Below are 19002 nucleotides of genomic sequence, written 5' to 3'. Positions count from 1 at the left end.
GAATGACTATTCCCGAGAATTAATTCCCAAGTCAGTAAATTAAAATTCTCATCAGCAATGTTGGCGGCACAGTGGTTAGCACTGCTACCTCACAGCTCGATTTCCAGCTTGGGTCACTGTCCGTGTGGAGTCTGCCCGTTCTCCCCATGTCTGCCTGGGTTTTCTCCAGATGCTCCGGTTTCTTCCCATCGTCCAAAGAGATACTAGTTAGGTGCATTGGCTATGCTAAATTGCCCCTTAGTGTCCTGGGATGAGTATGTTAGAGGGATTAGCAGGTTACATATGTGGGGTTACCGGAATAGGGCCTAGGTGGGATTGTTGCCAGTGCAGACTCGATGGGCCGAATAACCTCCTTCAGCACTGTAGAGATTCTATGAAATACATTGGGAGAATTGCTATTTTAATGGGTATTTTCTCTCCTGGTCACTGCAGGGAGCTGCAGCTTTTTACTGGGGCTGTTGGGGCCTCCAGCGGGTGTTTATGAATCCTCCCCGCCCACCTGGCCCTGTTCCTGGGAGGGAGGGAGAAGCCCCGCAGCTGCAAACCAGGGAGCTGACAATGATTCTGAAGGGTTTGCGGATCCACAAAGTGTTTCCAAATCCTCCCAGCCACCGCCTAACGCTGACTCCGCTTCTCCGGGACAAACAAGCGCCAAGAACAGCAATGACAATGCGCATGCTCCACATCACAATGCCCGGGGACTGATTGACGGCAGCTCCGGACCAATAGGAAGAGGGGGCGGGACTGGCAGGTCCTCCAACCAATCGGCGTGAACGAGGGGCGGGACTGGAGGACCGAGCGAGAGCGGCAGGTCCTCCAACCAATCGGAGTGAATGAGGGGCGGGGCCTGAAGCATGCGCAGTGCGGGTAATGGCGACGGACAGACGGACGGTTTTAACTTGGAAGCGAGATCAATACGAGGTAGAGGGCGGCGCACGGGGAATGATAAATGTGGCGGGTGGGTGGAGAGACTTTGTAAACATGTTGTTCAAACCCAAACCCCGGAAATGAACTTCCCGGTCCCCCCCTTTGTACCAAATGGAGCGGCAGCTTGTAGTGTTAGACCCGGGCTGACTGCCGCCATTGAGGCTGCATGTGGGAGGCCGGGAGGGATTGTGATCGGAGAGGGAAGCCCTGACGTCACAATGGAATGGGTGAGAGTGTGACGTCACAATGGAATGGGTGGGAGTGTGACATCACAATGGAATGGGTGAGAGTGTGACGTCACAATGGAATGGTTGAGAGTGTGACGTCACAATGGAATGGGTGAGAGTGTGACGTCACAATGGAATGGGTGAGGGTTCCAGATGAGCTGAGACTGGGCTGGAGTCGGGCGATGGCACTGACATGTGGCCCGGTGGCACAGTGGTTAGTGCAGCTGCCTAACAGCGCCAGGGACCCGGGTTCAATTCCAGCCTCGGGTCGCTGTCTGTGCAGAGTTTCTACATTCTCCCCGTGTCTGTGTGGGTTTTCTCCGGGTGTTCCGGTTTCCTTCCACAGTCCAAAGATGTGCTGGTTAGACGGATTGGCCATGATAAATTGCCACTTGGTATCAGGGGGATTAACAGGTAAATATGTGGATAGGGCCTGGATGGGATTGTTGTCGGTGCAGGCTCGATGGGCTGAATGGCCTCCTTCGACACTGTATTTTATTATTCATTATTGTTAATTAATTACTATTAATGCTTCTATGAATGAAGGTGGTCTTGATGATGATGTGGACATGTGGCTGGAAGCTCATCTTGGGATGAACTATTTCACCCTGGTTGTGAACAGCCGGGTTCAGCCTCAGACAGTTGCCAGGAGGAGAGATAAAGTTGTTGGTGAGGGAGTGGAGTTTGTAGTGGGGACTGAACACAATGGGTTCAGTCTTCCCAGTATTTAAATGAAATAAATTTCTGTTCTTTCAGTACTGGATGTCAGACAAGTCAGGATGGTGTGTGAGTTGGAGAGGAACTTGGAGCTGATGGTGTTCACAGGGTTTGGAAATTCTGTCAAAGTTCCTGTTGAGTTGTAGATGTATAAAATCTCTCTCCTCACCTCCGGCCTCTCCTACTTCTCTCTGTTTCCACTCAGAGTGTGGAGATGCCGGCGTTGGACTGGGGTAAGCACAGTAAGAAGTCTCACAACACCAGGTTAAAGTCCAACAGGTTTATTTGGGAGCACAAGCCACAAGCTTTTGGAGCGCTGCCCCTTCATCAGGTGAGTGGGAGTCGTGTTCCCAAACAGGGCATATAAAGACACAAACTCAATTTACAAGATAATGGTTGGAATGTGAGTCTTTACAGGTAATCAAGTCTTAAAGGTACAGACAATGTGAGTGGAGAGAGGATTAAGCACAGATTAAAGAGGTGTGTTTTGCAAGCATGTGGAGATGCAAGCGTTGGACTGAGGTAAACACAGTAAGTAGTCGAACAACACCAGGTTAAAGTCCAACAGGTATATTTGGTAGCAAACGCCACTAGCTTTCGGAGCGCTGCTCCTTCGTCAGATGAAGGACAGTTGGTGAGATTTTGCAAGCCCAGGCAAGTTGTGGGGGTTACAGATAGTGTGACATGAACCCAAGATCCCGGTTGAGGCCGTCCTCATGTGTGATTGACAGATCCATGCTCACTGCTTCCTGCCCTGGACGCAGAGTGCTGAAAATACTGCGGGTGCTGGAATCTGAAACAGAAACAGAAAATGCTAGAAATCTTGGCATCTGTGGAGAGAGAATAGAGTTAATACTTCCAGTCTGGATGATCACAGATGCTGCCAGACCTGCTGAGGTTTTCCAGCACTTCCTGTTTTTGATTAACTGAAGGTTCAGCAGGGAAAGAAGCAGCGAACTGAACACACTGAACCCAGGGGGAAGGGGTGACCCAGGATAAGGGACAAGCGCTGCTCAGTGAGGCTCTGCAAAGTCCAGCAACCCGTCCACATTGAGAGCTTAGAGCGCCATGGGGGAGGGGAAGGAGAAACTATTTGGGGCACAGCAGGAGGTCACCCCTCCCCACACTCTGTGGTTCCACATCCCTCCCACACCTGGACAGGGTTGGCTCGAAGTGCAGGAAGCTGCAAGCTGAGAGACTGAGCTGTGAACTGGGCCGGGTTGGGGGTTTGAGTGACAGTCCTGGGGCTATTTCAGGACAGGAACAGCCACAGATTCCCCCTTTTTCCTGGGACGTTTCAGTGGAGCTGTGTTGGTGAGTGTTTGTAATCTCTGTCTCACTGTCTCGGTAATGGGGGTGGGTTGTAGATTGCTGTGAGTGTTAGACTAAATAACCTCTCCTCATGCTGCCAGTTCCAGTCTGCAGACTCCATTTCTCAGTCCAGTTTGCTGCTCTGTCTCTGTCTCTCTGTACTTTGCTGCAGTGCTCCACATTCTGAGCAACATCCAGCCCATTGTTATCACCCGAAATTTGCTGCAAACTCCCTTCACTGTGGCACAGTGATTCACACTGCTGCCTCACAGCGCCAGGGTTCGACTCCAGCCATGGGTGTGTGACTGTGTGGAGTTTGCACAGTAAGAAGTCTTACAATATCAGGTTAAAGTCCAATAAGTTATTTGGAATCAATGCAAATTACTGCGGATGCTGGAATCTGAAACCAAAAGAGAAAATGCTGGAAAATCTCAGCAGGTCTGGCAGCATCTGTGAGGAGAGAAAATAACTGACATTTTGAGTCCAGATGACCGTTTGTCGAAGCTGCTCCTTCATCAGCTCTCCAAAAGCTCGTGGTTCCAAATAACCTGGTGTTGTGAGACTTCTTACTGTGCCCACCCCAGTCCAACATCTTCACCTCAGGTGTGGAGTTTGCACAATCTCCCCCTGTCTGTGTGCATTTCCTCTGGGTGCTCTGGTTTCCTCTCACTGCCCAAAGGTGTGCAGGTTCGGTGAATTGACCATGTTAAATTTGTCCCTTAGCGTCCCAAGATGTATAGGGTCTAATTTGATTTATTATTGTTGCGTGTTCTGGGATACAGTGAAAATTATTTCTTGCGTGTTATACAGAAAAAAAAATCATAACTTGGTAAAGTACAGAGGGGGGAAGGAAAAGAGTCGGGTACAGAATATATTGTTGTGGTTGCAGGCAGGGTGAAGAAAAAGTTCAGGATGGGGATTAGCAGAGTAAGTGCGTGGGGTTACTGGGACAGGAGGTGAGCCTGGGAAAGATGCTCTGAGTCAGTCGAGACTCGATGGGTAAAATGGCCTCTTTCTGCACTGTAAGGATTCGATGATTAGTGAATTGCGGTGAGCAACTTTTGAATAGAGGGGTTTCTGGGGTGCAGAGCATTGTGGGAAATGTGACCGCCATTAGTCAGTGCCTGACTCTAGATGTTTCATTATAGACTGAGGGCAAGTCAGCAACCTGAGCCCTCAATAATGTTTGTAACTCTCACAGGCTGCCCAGTCTGCTGAATATCTTGATGATCCTCAGTTCCTGGCCTCCTGCGTGTTTTATTTTTATTGTTGCTTCGGTCTGGACTCTGTTCATCACCTGTCTCTATGGGTTTTCTCTCAATCCCCTTTTTTCTGTTTTGAATCAGTTTCACAGGGACTAGAAGGGGACGATTTGCAGTCAGGAAACTGAAAGTAAATATCATATCAGGAACTGCCAGAGTCGCCCAATTTATCATAACTGAATATCAGTGGATTTTGAACATGGAAGGAAAAAGCACTATTCCCAGTGGGGAGAATCCGTACACGGGTTCTGTGTGTGGACGAGGCTTCAGCCGATCCTCTGGCCTGTCAAAACGTAAGTGCAGTCACTCCATGGAAAAACTGTGTAAATGTGTGGACTGTGGGAAGGAATTTAATTCCCCATCCCAGCTGGAAACTCATCGGCGCAGTCACACTGGGGAGAGGCCGTTCACCTGCTCTGAGTGTGGGAAGGGATTCACTCAGTCATCCCACCTATTTACTCATCAGCGAGTTCACACTGATGAGAGACCTTTCCAATGCTCAGACTGTGGGAAGTGCTTCAAAAGTTCTTGGGAACTGATGTCCCATCAACGTGTTCACACTGATGAGAGACCATTCAGGTGCTCCCACTGTGGGATTGGGTTCCAGCATTCACATAACCTCACTGTACACCAGCGAGTTCACACTGGGGAGAGACCATTCACCTGCTCCGCGTGTGGAAAGGGATTCACTCGGTCATCCCAACTATTGACACACCAGCGAGTTCACACTGGGGAGAGACCTTTTAAATGCTCTGACTGTGAGAAGTGCTATAAAAGTTCTGATGAACTGATGTCCCATCAACATGTTCACACTGATGAGAGACCATTCAGGTGCTCTCACTGCGGGGCTGGGTTCAAGCGATCATATGATCTCATTCTACACCAGCGCATCCACACTGGGGAAAGGCCATTCACCTGCTCCGAGTGTGGAAAGGGATTCACTCGGTCATCCCGCCTGCTGCAACACCAGCGAGTTCACACTGGGGAGAGGCCATTCACCTGCTCCTACTGTGGGAAGGGATTCACTCGGTCATCCCACCTATTGACACACCAGCGAGTTCACACCGGGGAGAGACCTTTTAAATGCTCTGACTGTGAGAAGTGCTATAAAAGTTCTGGTGAACTGACTTCCCATCAACGTGTTCACACTGATGAGAGACCGTTCAGGTGCTCTCACTGTGGGACTGGGTTCAGGCGATCATATGATCTCATTCTACACCAGCGCACCCACACTGGGGAAAAGCCATTCACCTGCTCTGAATGTGGGAAGGGATTCATTCAGTCCTCCACCCTGCTGAGACACAAGCGAGCTCACACTGGGGAGAGGCCATTCAGCTGCTCTGAGAGTGGGAAGAGATTCACTCGGTCATCCTACCTGCTTAGACACCAAAGAATTCACGAGTAACCACAGTGATTGGAATCTGCTGCTAATCCTATCCAGGACTGTAATATGTTCATTGCGTTTGTTTTTGTTGATGTTAATGAACTCCAGCCAGTTATACGGTTTAATATTCTGAATAAAAGTCAAATAAATTATCTTTGTGTTCAGTACTGTGAATCTTTTTAATATCATCAGCACAACTGAATTCCTTTTGAGTTGCTCTCCCATTGTCCCTCTCCCATCTTCACCTCCCCGCAAGTGCTCATTGGGAATAAAACTCACAATCTTCTTTGTCACTAAGTTTGAGACAATCCAATCAGCTGCCTCTCCTGCTTCCCTCCTTCCGCTAACCCACTGGAACAAACCTCCTCTAACGCTGCCCTTTATCTGAGCTCTGAACTCTCATCTTTCTGCAGTTTCTCTCCTACCTCCCCTCATGTCCTCTTAGAGCTCATCTTGCCCATGAGACCCATCTCTTGATCCCTCAATCCTTTTCCCAATGTCCTACTGACAGCACAACTTCTCCATATCAGCTGATATTGCCAATATCTTCCTCTCCTTCAAATCCGATATCATCACCCACTTCTCATTAAAATATCTTTGACACATGCCCTTGTGAACTACCATCCCACCTCCCTTTCCTCTCGAAAGTCCTTGAATGTTTTACCTTCCACATATTGTAACTTGTTTTCCCTTTATCATTGTGTATAGTAAAGTTTATTTTGTTTGTGCAGAATCTGTGGAATCTTTTGCCTTTATTCACTTGTTAAGTGTCTTGAATCTCCACCTTTGTCAATTTTATACAAACTCACCCAAATCTAAAAACTATTTTGTGGGAATTGGGGGAATAGAACAGAAGATGGGTTTCTGCTGCTAAGTTACAATCCCAGCTGATGTTACTTCTGGACTTCTGGACAGGAAGGTCCCAGAATAAAATCCTGGCTCAATTGACCATCACTTTTACCTTTTTGTTTTAGAAATGTTTAATGATGGATTCCAGCAATTTCCCAACTACGGATGTTAAGCTAACCGGGCTGTAGTTACCCGCCTTTTGTCTACCTCCTTTTTTAAACAGTGGCATCACATTAGCTGTTTTCCAATCAGCCGGCACTTCCCCAGAGTCCAGTGAATTTTGATAAATTACAACCAACGCATCTGCTATTACTTCTGCCATTTCTATCCGGACCCTGGGATGCATTCCATCCGGGCCCGGGGACTTGTCTACCTTTAGTCCCATTAGCCAACCAAGCACTACCTCTTTAGTAATAGTAATCGTTTTAAGGACCTCACCCCCTATAGTCCCACAACCGTCAATTTTCGGTAAGCTATTTGTGTCCTCTACCGTGAAGACCGACACAAAAACTTGTTTAAGGCCTTGGCCATTTCCTCGTTTCCCATTATTAAATCCTCCTTCTCGTCTTCTAAGGGTCCAACATTTACTTTAGCTACTCTTTTCCTTTTTATACATTTGTAAAAACTTTTGCCATCAGTTTTTATATTTTGTGCTAGTTTAGTTTCATAATCTATCTTTCCTTTCTTTCTCGCTTTCTTAGTAGTTCTTTGTTGTTTTTTAAAGCTTTCCCAACCTTCTAATCCCCCACTAGTTTTGGCCACTCTGTACGCATCGGTTTTTAATTTAATACTCTCCTTTATTTCCTTAGTTATCCACGGCTGGTTATCCCTTTTCTTACATTCCTTCTTTAACATAGAAACATAGAAAACTACAGCACAAAACAGGCCCTTCGGCCCCACAAGTTGTGCCGAACATATCCCTACCTTTTAGGCCTACCTATAACCCTCCATCCTATTAAGTCCCATGTACTCATCCAAGAGTCTCTTAAAAGACCCTACTGACTTTGCCTCCACCACCACTGATGGCAGCCAATTCCATTCGCCCACCACCCTCCATGTGATAAACTTCCCCCTAACATCTCCCCTGCACCTACACCCCAGCACCTTAAACCTATGTCCTCTCGTAGCAGCCATTTCCATCCTGGGAAAAAGCCTCTGAGAGTCCACCCGATCTATGCCTCTCAACATCTTATATACCTCTATTAGGTCTCCCCTCATCCTACGTTTCTCCAAGGAGAAAAGACCGAGCTCCCTCAGCCTATCCTCATAAGGCATGCCACTCAATCCAGGCAACATCCCTGTAAATCGCCTCTGCACCCTTTCAATCTTTTCCACATCCTTCCTGTAATGAGGCGACCAGAACTGAGCACAGTACTCCAAGTGGGGTCTGACGAGGGTCTTCTATAGCTGCATCATTATCCCCGGACTCCTAAACTCAATCCCTCGATTGATAAAGGCCAGCACACCATACGCCTTCTTAACCACCTCCTCCACCTGTGGGGCCGATTTTAGAGCCCTATGGACCCGGACCCCAAGGTCCTTCTGATCCTCTACAGTACTAAGAGTCTTTCCCTTTATATTGTACTCCTTCATCCCATTTGACCTGCCAAAATGGACCACTACGCATTTATCTGGGTTGAAGTCCATCTGCCACTTCTTCGCCCAGACTTGCATCCTATCTATGTCCCTCTGTAACTTCTGACATCCCTCCAGACTATCCACAACCCCACCAACCTTCGTGTCGTCGGCAAACTTACCAACCCATCCCTCCATTTCCTCATCCAGGTCATTTATGAAAATGACAAACAGCAATGGTCCCAGAACAGATCCCTGGGGCACACCACTGGTGACCGATCTCCATTTAGAAAAAGACCCATCAATACACACTTTCTGCCTCCTTTGGGCAAGCCAGTTCTGGATCCACAGGGCAGCAGCCCCTTGGATCCCATGCCCTCTCACTTTTTCGAGAAGCCTTGCATGGGGGACCTGATCGAACGCCTTGCTAAAATCCATATAAAGCACATCTACCGCTTTCCCTTCGTCACTGTGTTTAGTCACATTTTCGAAGAACTCCACCAGGCTTGTAAGGCACGATCTGCCTGTGACAAAGCCATGCTGAGTATTCTTGAGCATACTAAACCTCTCTAAATGCTCATAAATCTTGTCCCTCAGGATCTTCTCCATCAGCTTACCAACCACTGAGGTTAGACTCACCGGTCGGTAATTACCTGGGCTATCCCTATTCCCCTTCTTGAAAATAGGAACCACATCCGCAATCCTCCAATCCTCCGGCACCTCTCCTGTCTCCATCGACGATGCAAAGATCATTGCCAGAGGCTCTGCAATCTCTTCCCTCGCCTCCCACAGTAACCTGGGGTACATTCCATCCGGACCCGGCGACTTATCTATCTTGATGCCATTCAACGATTCCAACCTCTTTGTTAAAGTCCACATACTCAATCTTTTCAGTCCACCGCAAGCCCACAGTACATCCACCCATGTCCTTCTCCTCTGTGAAAACCGAGGCAAAATACTCATTAAGCACCTCTGCCATTTCTACTGGTTCCGTACTGATTTTCCCGCCTTCACCTTTTATAGGCCCTATTCCTTCACGTCTCATCCTTTTACTCTTCACATATTTATAAAACGCCTTAGGGTTTTCCTTAATTCTACTTGCCAAGGCTTTCTCGTGACCCCTTCTGGCTCTCCAAATTTCCTTCTTTAGTCCCTTCCTACAAGCCCTATACTCTTCTAAATCCCTATCTTCGCCAAGCTCTCTAAGCCTTTTATACACTTCCTTTCTTCTCGACTAGGTCCCACATAGCTTTCGTGCACCACGGTTCCTTTAACCTACCAACTCCTCCCTGCCTGCTCGGAACATTGTCCTGTAGAACCCTAGACAGACATTCCTTGAAAAACTGCCACCTCTCTTCAGTAGATTTCCCCGAGAATCCCTCCTTCCAATTTACTCCTCTAATTTGCTGCCTTATGTCTTCATATTTCCCCTTTATCACAGGAATATATTTTTGCTGAGTACTGAGAAAAATCTCCTTAAAAATCCACCACTGTTGCTCAGCTGTCCTACCAACTAGTCTACATTAGCCAATTCTGCCCTCATCCTATTGTACTCCCCTGTGTTCAAGCAGAGGACACTGGTTTGGGACCCTATTTTCTCTCCCTCCATTTGTATTAGAAATTCAACCATATTGTGATCACTCATTCCAAGATCCCTCACAAGAAGATCATTAATTTTACCTGTCTCATTACACAGGACCAGATCCAAGATGGCTTGCTCCCTCGTAGGTTCTGTAACATACTGTTCGAGGAAACTATCCCGACAGCATTCTCAGAACTCTTTCTCAAGTCCACCGTGTCCGACTTGAGTCAACCAATCAATATGCAGGTTAAAATCCCCCATGATTATTGCTGTTCCGTTTTTGCACGCACCCATTATTTGCTTGTTTATAGCCCGACCCACCTCAAAGTTATTATTTGGGGGCCTATAGACCACGCCCACCGGTGACTTTCTCCCCTTACTATTCCTTATCTCCATCCACAACGATTCCACATTCTGCTCCTTAGAGCCTATATCGTCTGTCACTACCGCCCTGATGTTATCTTTAATTAACAGAGCTACCCCACCTCCTTTTCCTTCCTGTCTATCCTTCCGAAATGTCTGATACCCCTGGATATTCAGTTCCCAGTCCTGGTCACCCTGCAACCACGTTTCTGTAATGGCCACTAGATCATACCCATTTGTACTGATTTGTGCCATCAACTCATTCACTTTGTTTCGAATGCTACGTGCATTCAGGTAAAGTGTCTTTATGCTAGCCTTTATATGGACCCGATTTGTTAGTGCATTCTTTTGATTGCATGCTCTGTCCCTACCTGTCTCAAACTGGTTATCCTTCCCCAGACCATCTCCTTGCACTGCGTTAACCACCTCTCTTCTTGTGTTTGTCACCTTTTTTACTCTGCCTGAGCCCTTTACTCCTTTAACTAGGTGAATGTCCTCATCATTAACCTGCACTCGTACCCTCTCCTTTACCTTTGATTTTATAATTCCCCATGCCCCTGAACCCTCCCTCCCTCACCCCCCCCCCCCCCCCCCCCACCTCACTCTTCAGTTTAAAGCCCTATTTACAGCCTTGGTTATACTATTCGCCAGGACTCTGGTCCCAGCACGATTCAGACGAAGACCATCCCATCTGAACAGGTCCCATCTTCCCCAATACTGGTGCCAATATCCCATGAATTCAAACCCATTCCTCCCACACCAATCTTTGAGCCACTCATTTACCTCCTTAATCTTATTGATCCTACGCCAATTTGCTTGTGGCTCAGGTAGTAATCCAGAGATTACCACCTTGTTGGTTCTGCTTTTTAATTTGGCTCCTAGCTTTTCATACTCCCTCTGCAGAACCTCTGTTCCTGTTCTGCCTATGTCGTTGGCACCTACGTGGACCACTACAACTGGATTCTTACCCTCCCACTCCAAGTTCCTCTGCAGCCCAGATGAGATATCCTGGACCCGAGCACCAGGCAGGCAACACAACCTTTGGTATTCTCGATCTTGGTCACAGAGAACAGTGTCAATATCCCTAACTACACTATCCCCAATTACCACTACATTTCTTTTTTCTTCTTCCACCTGAACGGCTCCCTGTACCACGGTGCCGTGGGCAGTTTGCTCATCCTCCTTGCAGTCCCCGTTCCCATCCACACTGGGAGTAAGAATTTCAAACCTGTTGTACAGATTCAGGGACTGAGGCTCTTGCAACTCTACCTTCTGGATCCCACTTCCTGCCTCGCTCGCAGCCACACCCTCTTGTCCCTGACCCCCGGCTGAATTAGTTAGTCTAAAGGGTGTGACTGCCTCCTGAAACACAGCGTCCAGGTAACTCTCCCCCTCCCGATATGTCGCAGTGTCTGAAGCTCAGACTCCAGCTCATCGACCCTGAGCCGGAGTACCTCAAGCAACCAACACTTACTGCAGACATGCTCACTGGGAACCACAGTGGGGTCCACCAGCTCCCACATCATGCAGAAACAACACATTATTTCCCAAGAGGAAGTAAAGTTTTGCCCCCTCTCGTCGGGAATGAGAAATTCCTCCTGAATACACTCAACAAATTTCGCTCCATCCAACCGTCTAATACAATGGCTGTCCCAGTCAACCTCTCACACAGTTTCACCTCAAATGCCCAAAGCGAAAATCATGCCCCTAGACCAACGAGTCTACGCAACCGGCGCTTTCACCGAAATATAACTGGTTTGCTTGTATCCAAAGCAGCTCAGAAATCCTTGGTAAAGGCCCGAAATTGTTGAACAAACGCAGCATGTTAGTATTTTGCTAACTCGACTGTTTGGAACTGGGCGCTGTCGTGTATAAAATACAGATGTTACCCGCTACACTACACAAAGAATGTCGAGTGCCAAACTGAATGAACGTGAATATTTTCTTATGAGTCCACCTCCTCCAAAGACAACCTTTTTCCAGATATGGGTCACTGAGATTCTGTCACTCGGCCGCTGTCCTCAGCAGTAAAGACAGAAGGAGAAGCGGTGACTTTACAATATTAAATTATACAATTATATAAATCGCGGCATATATTAAATTTATAATATTAAATTTTACTCTCTGAAAAGAGGAAAATTCTAAACATATCAACTGAGTCGCCTTTGTACCTTCTTGTTTGTAAGCAAAATAAACCAAATTAGTCTGTTGATCCCTGGCACTATTCTGATTTATAACCATAAGCCTTTAAGACGATAAGATATAGGAATAGCATTAGACCATTCGACCCATCAAGTCTGCTCCGCCATTCAATTGTGGCTGCTCAGTTTCTCATCCCCATTCTCCCGCCTTTTCCCGGAAACTTTGATCCCCTTACAAATCAAAAACATATCTACTCAATGACCTGACCTCCACACCCTTCTGTGGCAATGAATTCCATCGATTCACCACCCACTGGCTGAAGAAATTCCTCCTCATCTCTACTTTAAAGGATCGTCCCTTTACTCTGAGGCTGTGCCCTTGGATCCTCGTCTCTCTGACTTACACGGAAATATCTCCCCCAGCACCGCACTTTTCCCAAAGTCTTGGTATGCTCTGGACTTCGGTGTACCCGGGATTTGAACAGAGAATTCCAGGAATGATGCCCGCATCATTTTACGATGTAAGTAGGAAACGTAACAAGGACTTTCTACAGAGCACCAATTCGGATTCCTGGGCAGCATTTGTGCCTTGGTATGTGTTGGAGTAAACCCTTGAAATCGACTCAACAGCCAAATGCGAACTTGCATTAAACAACATTTGTCAGCAGAGGGCGCCAATTTCAAGCCCGGTTTTGGAATGGGGAGGGATGCTGGGGGGAGGGGGGTGTTACAATCTCACGTGACATTATCACTGGAGCCTGTATGGATGGTAGGCTGCTGAGGTCACAATAGACTCCACTTCCCCTCCCCACAATTACACCCACACAGACAAACTGACTCACACTCACACACACTGCAATCAACGGAGCAGAGTCTGGGTTCCCGCTCTCTTTCTCACTCTCTGACTCCTCCATTCTCATTCACTGAAATAAATCCAGTCGGACATGTTTCTGATCGTTCTGGCGGCGCTCTTGCACAGTAAGTACCGGACAACGTTCATCAAACCACGGAAACATATTTATACACAAAGATGCCAATTTAATTAACCATCAAAAATATCCATGTGAGGTGTAGATGGGAGGTTCCACAAACTATAAATTTACATGAACTCTTGATATTTAATTCCTCTACCTTTACAGGTGGACTGTGCGCAGATCCAGTAACTCAGTCACCGGTGACAATAATCGCATCAGAAGGGGATTCGGTGCAGTTGGATTGTAACTATACAGACAAGGAGATGAGCGACATGCAATGGTATCAGCAGAAACCGGCACAGCCACCGAGATGGATTATTACCAATGCATTCGTAGTGGAGGAAAATGAAGTTTCAGGACGATATCTGGCGGCTACTGACAAGTCCACACAGAGCGGCTCCCTCAATATAAGCGCCCTCAGTTTGGAGGACGGGGCGGTCTATTACTGTGCAGTGAGGCACAGCGTTAGATTACAGCTAAACCCCGTACAAAAACCTCAGCGGGTATTTACAACTCCATGAAGATGTTTTGATCACGTGTTCACGAAGGCGGCGATTCTATTTACCAGACAATTTGACCTTGTTCAAATCATCATAGAAGCACTTTGGTAAATCTCGAGACTAAACCCCATGCCGCGATTTATATAGTAAGCAGATACCAGGAGTATCGAGCTATCAGTTGAAGGATGCGCTCAGAAGTGGAGGCAATAGAGCAGAAAATTACCGGCTGTTCATCCAGAATTGTTAACTCAGATGAGCCCACGGACACAGACTCCTCGGCATTCGTTCCTATAACTAAATTCAGAATGGATCAAAGTCTGCTGAAGTTCATAACAAATGAAATGCACAATAACCGCCACATAGACTCACTTAGCAACACGACTATTATTATACATCCGGGACAGAGACTCACCTCGCAGCACGAAGATAGTCTATTCCCGCAGCTGACATTGGTGTATTGTGTGGTGGTGAACTGCCTTCTTGTGGTCCCTGATGTGCAGGTACACACACTGTGCTGTTAGTGAGGGAGTTCCAGTGATTTGGCACAGTGACCGTGAAGGAACAACGATATGTTTCCATGTAGGGATGTAGAATAACTTGGAAGGGAACCTCGAGGTTGTGGTGTTCCCATGTGCCCGCTGCTCTTCTTCTCCTAGATGGCAGTGCTCGTGTGTTTGGATTGTGCTGCCCAAAAAAAAAACCTTGGTGAGTTGCTGCAGTGTACCCTGCAGATGGTGCACACGGCTGTCACTGTTCGTCTGTGATGGCAGGAATGAATGTTCATGGAATGGGTAGCAATCAAGCCGGCTGATTTGTCCTGCATTCTGTCGAGCCTCTTGAGTGTGGTTGCAGCTACACTCATCCAAGCAAGTAGAGGGTATTCCATCTCACTCCTGACTTGTACCTTGTAGATGGTGGACAGGCTTTGGGGAGTCAGGAGGTGAGTTACTCGCCGCAGGATTCCTAACCTTTGATCAGCTCTGGTAGCCACTGTATTTATGTTCCTGGGTCCAGTTCAGTTTTCTGTCAACTCCCAGGATGTTGATGGGGTGGGGGTTTAATGTCTATTAAGTCCCATCTTATGTGTACCCATATACAGATGGGTACACATAAGATGGTTGCCTGGCACGCAAACAGTCACCCGGGAAAGAGACATTAAAGTCAAATCGGTTCTATAGTGTCGTCCCTCTATTCTGGGGTTGTGTGCCGTGTAAACCCTTTCAGTATTCCTGATGGCAGGTGATGGGAACGGAACAGATGCCTGGTCAACAATACTGCAGAGGTCAATGGCAATCCGCTGGAATAATTTGAAATAAACAGTCACAGAATGATAAGGACATTCATGGTCACCAATGCCCTCTTAGGGCATGGTAACTGGAAGAGCAGGAGGTGGATGGTACAAGAGGCCTAGAGAGTGGACTCTATAAATCATTGCATTCCAATGTCTCTGGGCAGACTGGGCAACAATGTTTGCACAACGTTTCTCATCAATAAACAAATCTGCTTAAAAATAACGGCGTCCACAGTTCCTTATTTGTTAACCAACAAAACCACAATCCTACACTAGAAGTTGATGCACGTACTTTACATTGTGATTATATTAATCCGTCAAGCCTGCTTCGACAGCACCTTGCGAATCCAGAATCTCTTCCATCTAGAAGGATAAGAGGAACAGCTGCATGAGAACACCCCTTCAAGCCGCACACCATCCTCATTTTGAACCATATCATAGAATCATAGAAACGCTACAGTGCAGAAAGAGGCCAGTTGGCCCATCGAGTCTGCACCGACCACAATCGCACCAAAGCCCAACCCCATTTCCCTGCTAATTTTACCCGCTAATCCCTCTAACCTACGCATCTCAGGACACTAAGGGGCAATGTTAGCATGGCCAATCAACCTAACCCACACATCTTTGGACTGTGGGAGGAAACCCACGCAGACACGAGGAGAATGTGCAAACTCCACACAGACAGTGACCCGAGCTGGGAATCGAACCCAGGTCCCTGAAGCTGTGAAGCAGCAGTGCTAACCACTGTGCTCTCCATAACGCCGCACCCTTGCGTCAGAATCCTGGAATTGGTTTTCGGTTTAAGATTACGGGCAGAGGACAACAATTCAGAAAAGTATGAAAGGAGAATTGAAGGAAAGTGAGACATTACGAGTGCGAAATACAAAGTCAAAAGCTGTGAGAAAGACAGAAAGGAAGAGATTCAGAAATGACCCTGAATGCATTGTTCTTTCAAGTTACTCATATTTCACTCACGTCTATTTATATAGTTGCATTGTTTGAAAACATGTCCCTCAGTAAAAGCCCGCTGGAGACGGCCCATCGTCAACCTTGCACTTGCGGACAGCGTCACGTAACCTGAGTCACCGCCAGAGGGCGCAGTCGTCACATATTTCTCCCAACTTGAAATGATGGCGACAAAACCTCTGGCACCATTCGCATATCGCTGCTATTGGCAGTAACCACGCAGTCCCATTTTTCTGCTCTCACCTCATGTATCCTGTATTAGTAAATGGGCGACACGGTGGCACAATGGCTGGCATTCCTGCCTCATAGCAAAGGGGGCCCAGGTTCAATTCCGGCCTTGGGTAACTGTCTGTGTGGGGTTTTCACCTTCTCCCCGTCTCTGCGTGCGTTTCCTCCCACAGTCCAAAAATGTGCAGGTTAGGTGGAATAGTCATGTCCCTTAGTGTTAGGGGGATTAGGAGATTAACACGTGGGGTTACGGGGATAGGGCCTTGGTGTGACTGTTGTCGGTGCAAGCTTAATGGGCTGAATGGCCTCCTTCGGCACTGTAGGGATTCTATGAAGAGATTTCTGTTGATTTACTTGTTTGGCACTGGTTGTATCAGAAATGCGGGTGGATCTATGAGCGTTGTGGGGGCGTGAATCTGTGTTTCCACTCCAGGAGAATATTTCCTGAGCTGCAACGTTACTGATTCGGGAGAAGGACCTCTGCTCGTCAATATATCACTTTTTCACTTAGCGTTTCCTTCCCAATTAAAAGTAAAGAATATGCTGTTCTCCTGACTGCTGTAATTTAGGTATTACTATTAATCAAATGATGACTACTCTTTTTAAAGAAAAATATTGATTGGGTGTCGGTCACAAGTCCAAGATTTTGTCGATCACTAATTGTCCTCGAAACGGGCTGGGCTATTTGAGAGTTAGTTATGTGACTACAGTTGTTCTGTAGTCACACACAGACCAGGCTAGGCTAGGAAGGCAGATTTCCTTCCACAAAGTGCATTAGTGAACCAGGTGGATTTGCAGTGATCGCGTTCGGAACAATCATTGCGAGTAGCTTTCAATATCAATTAATCACATTTAAATTTAACCAGCTGCTGGGGTAGAATTTTGACTACTTTTCTCGTAAATCGAATTTAAATGTAACCAGTTGATATGATGGGATTGAACTACTTTTCCCAAAGCATCATTCTGGGTTCGTGAATTGCTTTTCCAGTGACCCCATGTTGACAATGATTAAAAAGAAAAAGCGGAAGTTCTTGAAGTTGACACTTCCCAGTATATTATATGAGATGGGGCCACAACTACCAAGTGCAACTTGTTGTCCCTGAATGGACCTTTGAAGAAAAGGCAATGTCATAATTAGCTGCACTATAACAATTTGGTATCCTAACCCTGCTGATTTCAGGCATGGTCAAGTTTCAGTACAACATCCACAGTACACTTTTTACATTATCTCAGGAACAATAAACAGGCAACTAGAGCTCACTGATCGACTTCCCTGTTCCTTTAGTAAAACAACGAAGATTGCAAAGTATCTCACAGCCCATCCGCTGATATCTGAACATTCGAACACAAAAATTAGGCTGCCTGCAATCTGCTCTACCATTCAGTCAGATTACAGTTCATCTGATCTTCCGTTTAAATCCACTTTGCTGCCTTGATCTTCTTGAACCGTGGCATAAATTTTAGTTAAAATGTTGGTTTCGCTCAGCTTAAAAATTATTCTGTGGCCCTCAGCCTCCACCGTTCTCTGGACTCTCACTGGAGTCTCAGGCACTAATGCTCGGATGCGAAAGCTAAGAAAATGTGCACAGAACATTGATTGGAAATCCACCAAATCAATCAACACTCCTTGCTCCTCCGTTCTAATAGCAAAATGAAGTTTTTTTTTCTTGACATCCCGTTTCCAAAGCGGAACAATTCGCCCAACAGGGACACCGAATGTAGTACAGGTTGGAGAGCTTCCATTCACTAACAGTCATCTGAGCAATTATCAATCTCACGGAGCCACTGGCGAGACACGGAACTGACGCGTGAGCATTCTGAGACACGTCATCAGATTATTAAGGGTGGGGATTAGAATGGGTGTCTTCAAATATCCGATTCCGCCTTCACAGAGCGGACAGAGACAATGAAGATACTCATCATTTGGATTGTGTGGGGGGCATTTCTAACAGGTATTTCTGGGCATCACGTTAGTTTTCTCATTTCCAAAACTTGGGTTGAATCTTACTGTTGATTACACATCACTCTTTTCTTTATCTATTTGAACATATTTTCCAGGTCTGACCCATGGAGATTCTGTCACTCAGCCGCTGTCCTCAGATGTTAAGACAGAAGGAGACGCGGTGACATTAAACTGCAACTATGATACTGCAGAAACCTACTATATTTTATACTGGTATCGACAGCATCCAGACTCCCAGCCCGAGTACATTCTGAGAAAGAACTCGGGGGGTGATGAAGATCAAGCAGATTTTGCTAAAATCCGTTTCTCGACTGACCTCCAAACCTCGAAGAAATCCATCAGTTTGACTATCTCGGATCTGCAGTTGTCTGACGCGGCCGTGTATTACTGCGCTTTCAGCCTCACAGTGATGGAAAGCAGCCTGACTCCTGTACAAAAACTGTCTCAGCAGGATAAGTCAGAGCTCCTCGCTGCTGTATAGAACTTCTGGCAGATGCAGCCACAATGAGCAGCGGCGCTGTCAGCCGCTCAAACACAAACCGACAGGAAACCATATTCACCTCGGATCAACTGTCACCCAACTGTTTCCAGGAGAGGCCGAGAAAACAAACTGCAGAACCGTTTTAGGCCGACAAGTCCATCACATAATGAATGTGTCAATTAAATCGTCCCTTCTGCTGCTAATCAACTCTGTATTCCTCTAAAATCAGACCTGGGTGATAAAATCCCAAACATCCGTCAA

General features: G+C 46.8%; 1 protein-coding gene, 1 pseudogene and 1 gene segment (V, D, J or C); all 3 read left to right on the top strand.

Annotated features, from left to right (window-relative positions):
- The window catches only part of LOC144486934 (uncharacterized), a 59787-nt gene extending 53938 nt beyond the window's left edge, over positions 1-5849 (top strand). The window contains exons 4-6 of the mRNA XM_078204949.1: positions 4812-5023; positions 5099-5350; positions 5435-5849. Of these exons, the coding sequence (XP_078061075.1) occupies positions 4812-5023; positions 5099-5350; positions 5435-5849 (879 nt within the window). The remainder of the gene's footprint in view (positions 1-4811; positions 5024-5098; positions 5351-5434) is intronic.
- Positions 5850-13282: 7433 nt separating this feature from the next.
- Positions 13283-17872, top strand: LOC144486933 (T cell receptor alpha variable 10-like). The segment is given in 3 exon segments: positions 13283-13316; positions 13478-13764; positions 17810-17872. Coding segments are annotated over 3 exon segments (384 nt in total).
- A 331-nt stretch (positions 17873-18203) lies between these two features.
- Positions 18204-18741, top strand: LOC144486932 (T cell receptor alpha variable 38-1 pseudogene; annotated as a pseudogene).
- Positions 18742-19002: the final 261 nt, after the last annotated feature.

This window comes from Mustelus asterias, unplaced genomic scaffold (assembly GCF_964213995.1).
Source record: "Mustelus asterias unplaced genomic scaffold, sMusAst1.hap1.1 HAP1_SCAFFOLD_525, whole genome shotgun sequence".
NCBI lineage: Eukaryota > Metazoa > Chordata > Chondrichthyes > Carcharhiniformes > Triakidae > Mustelus > Mustelus asterias.
The sequence above is the reverse complement of the archived record's forward strand: the minus strand, read 5'-3'. Positions and strand labels throughout refer to the sequence as shown.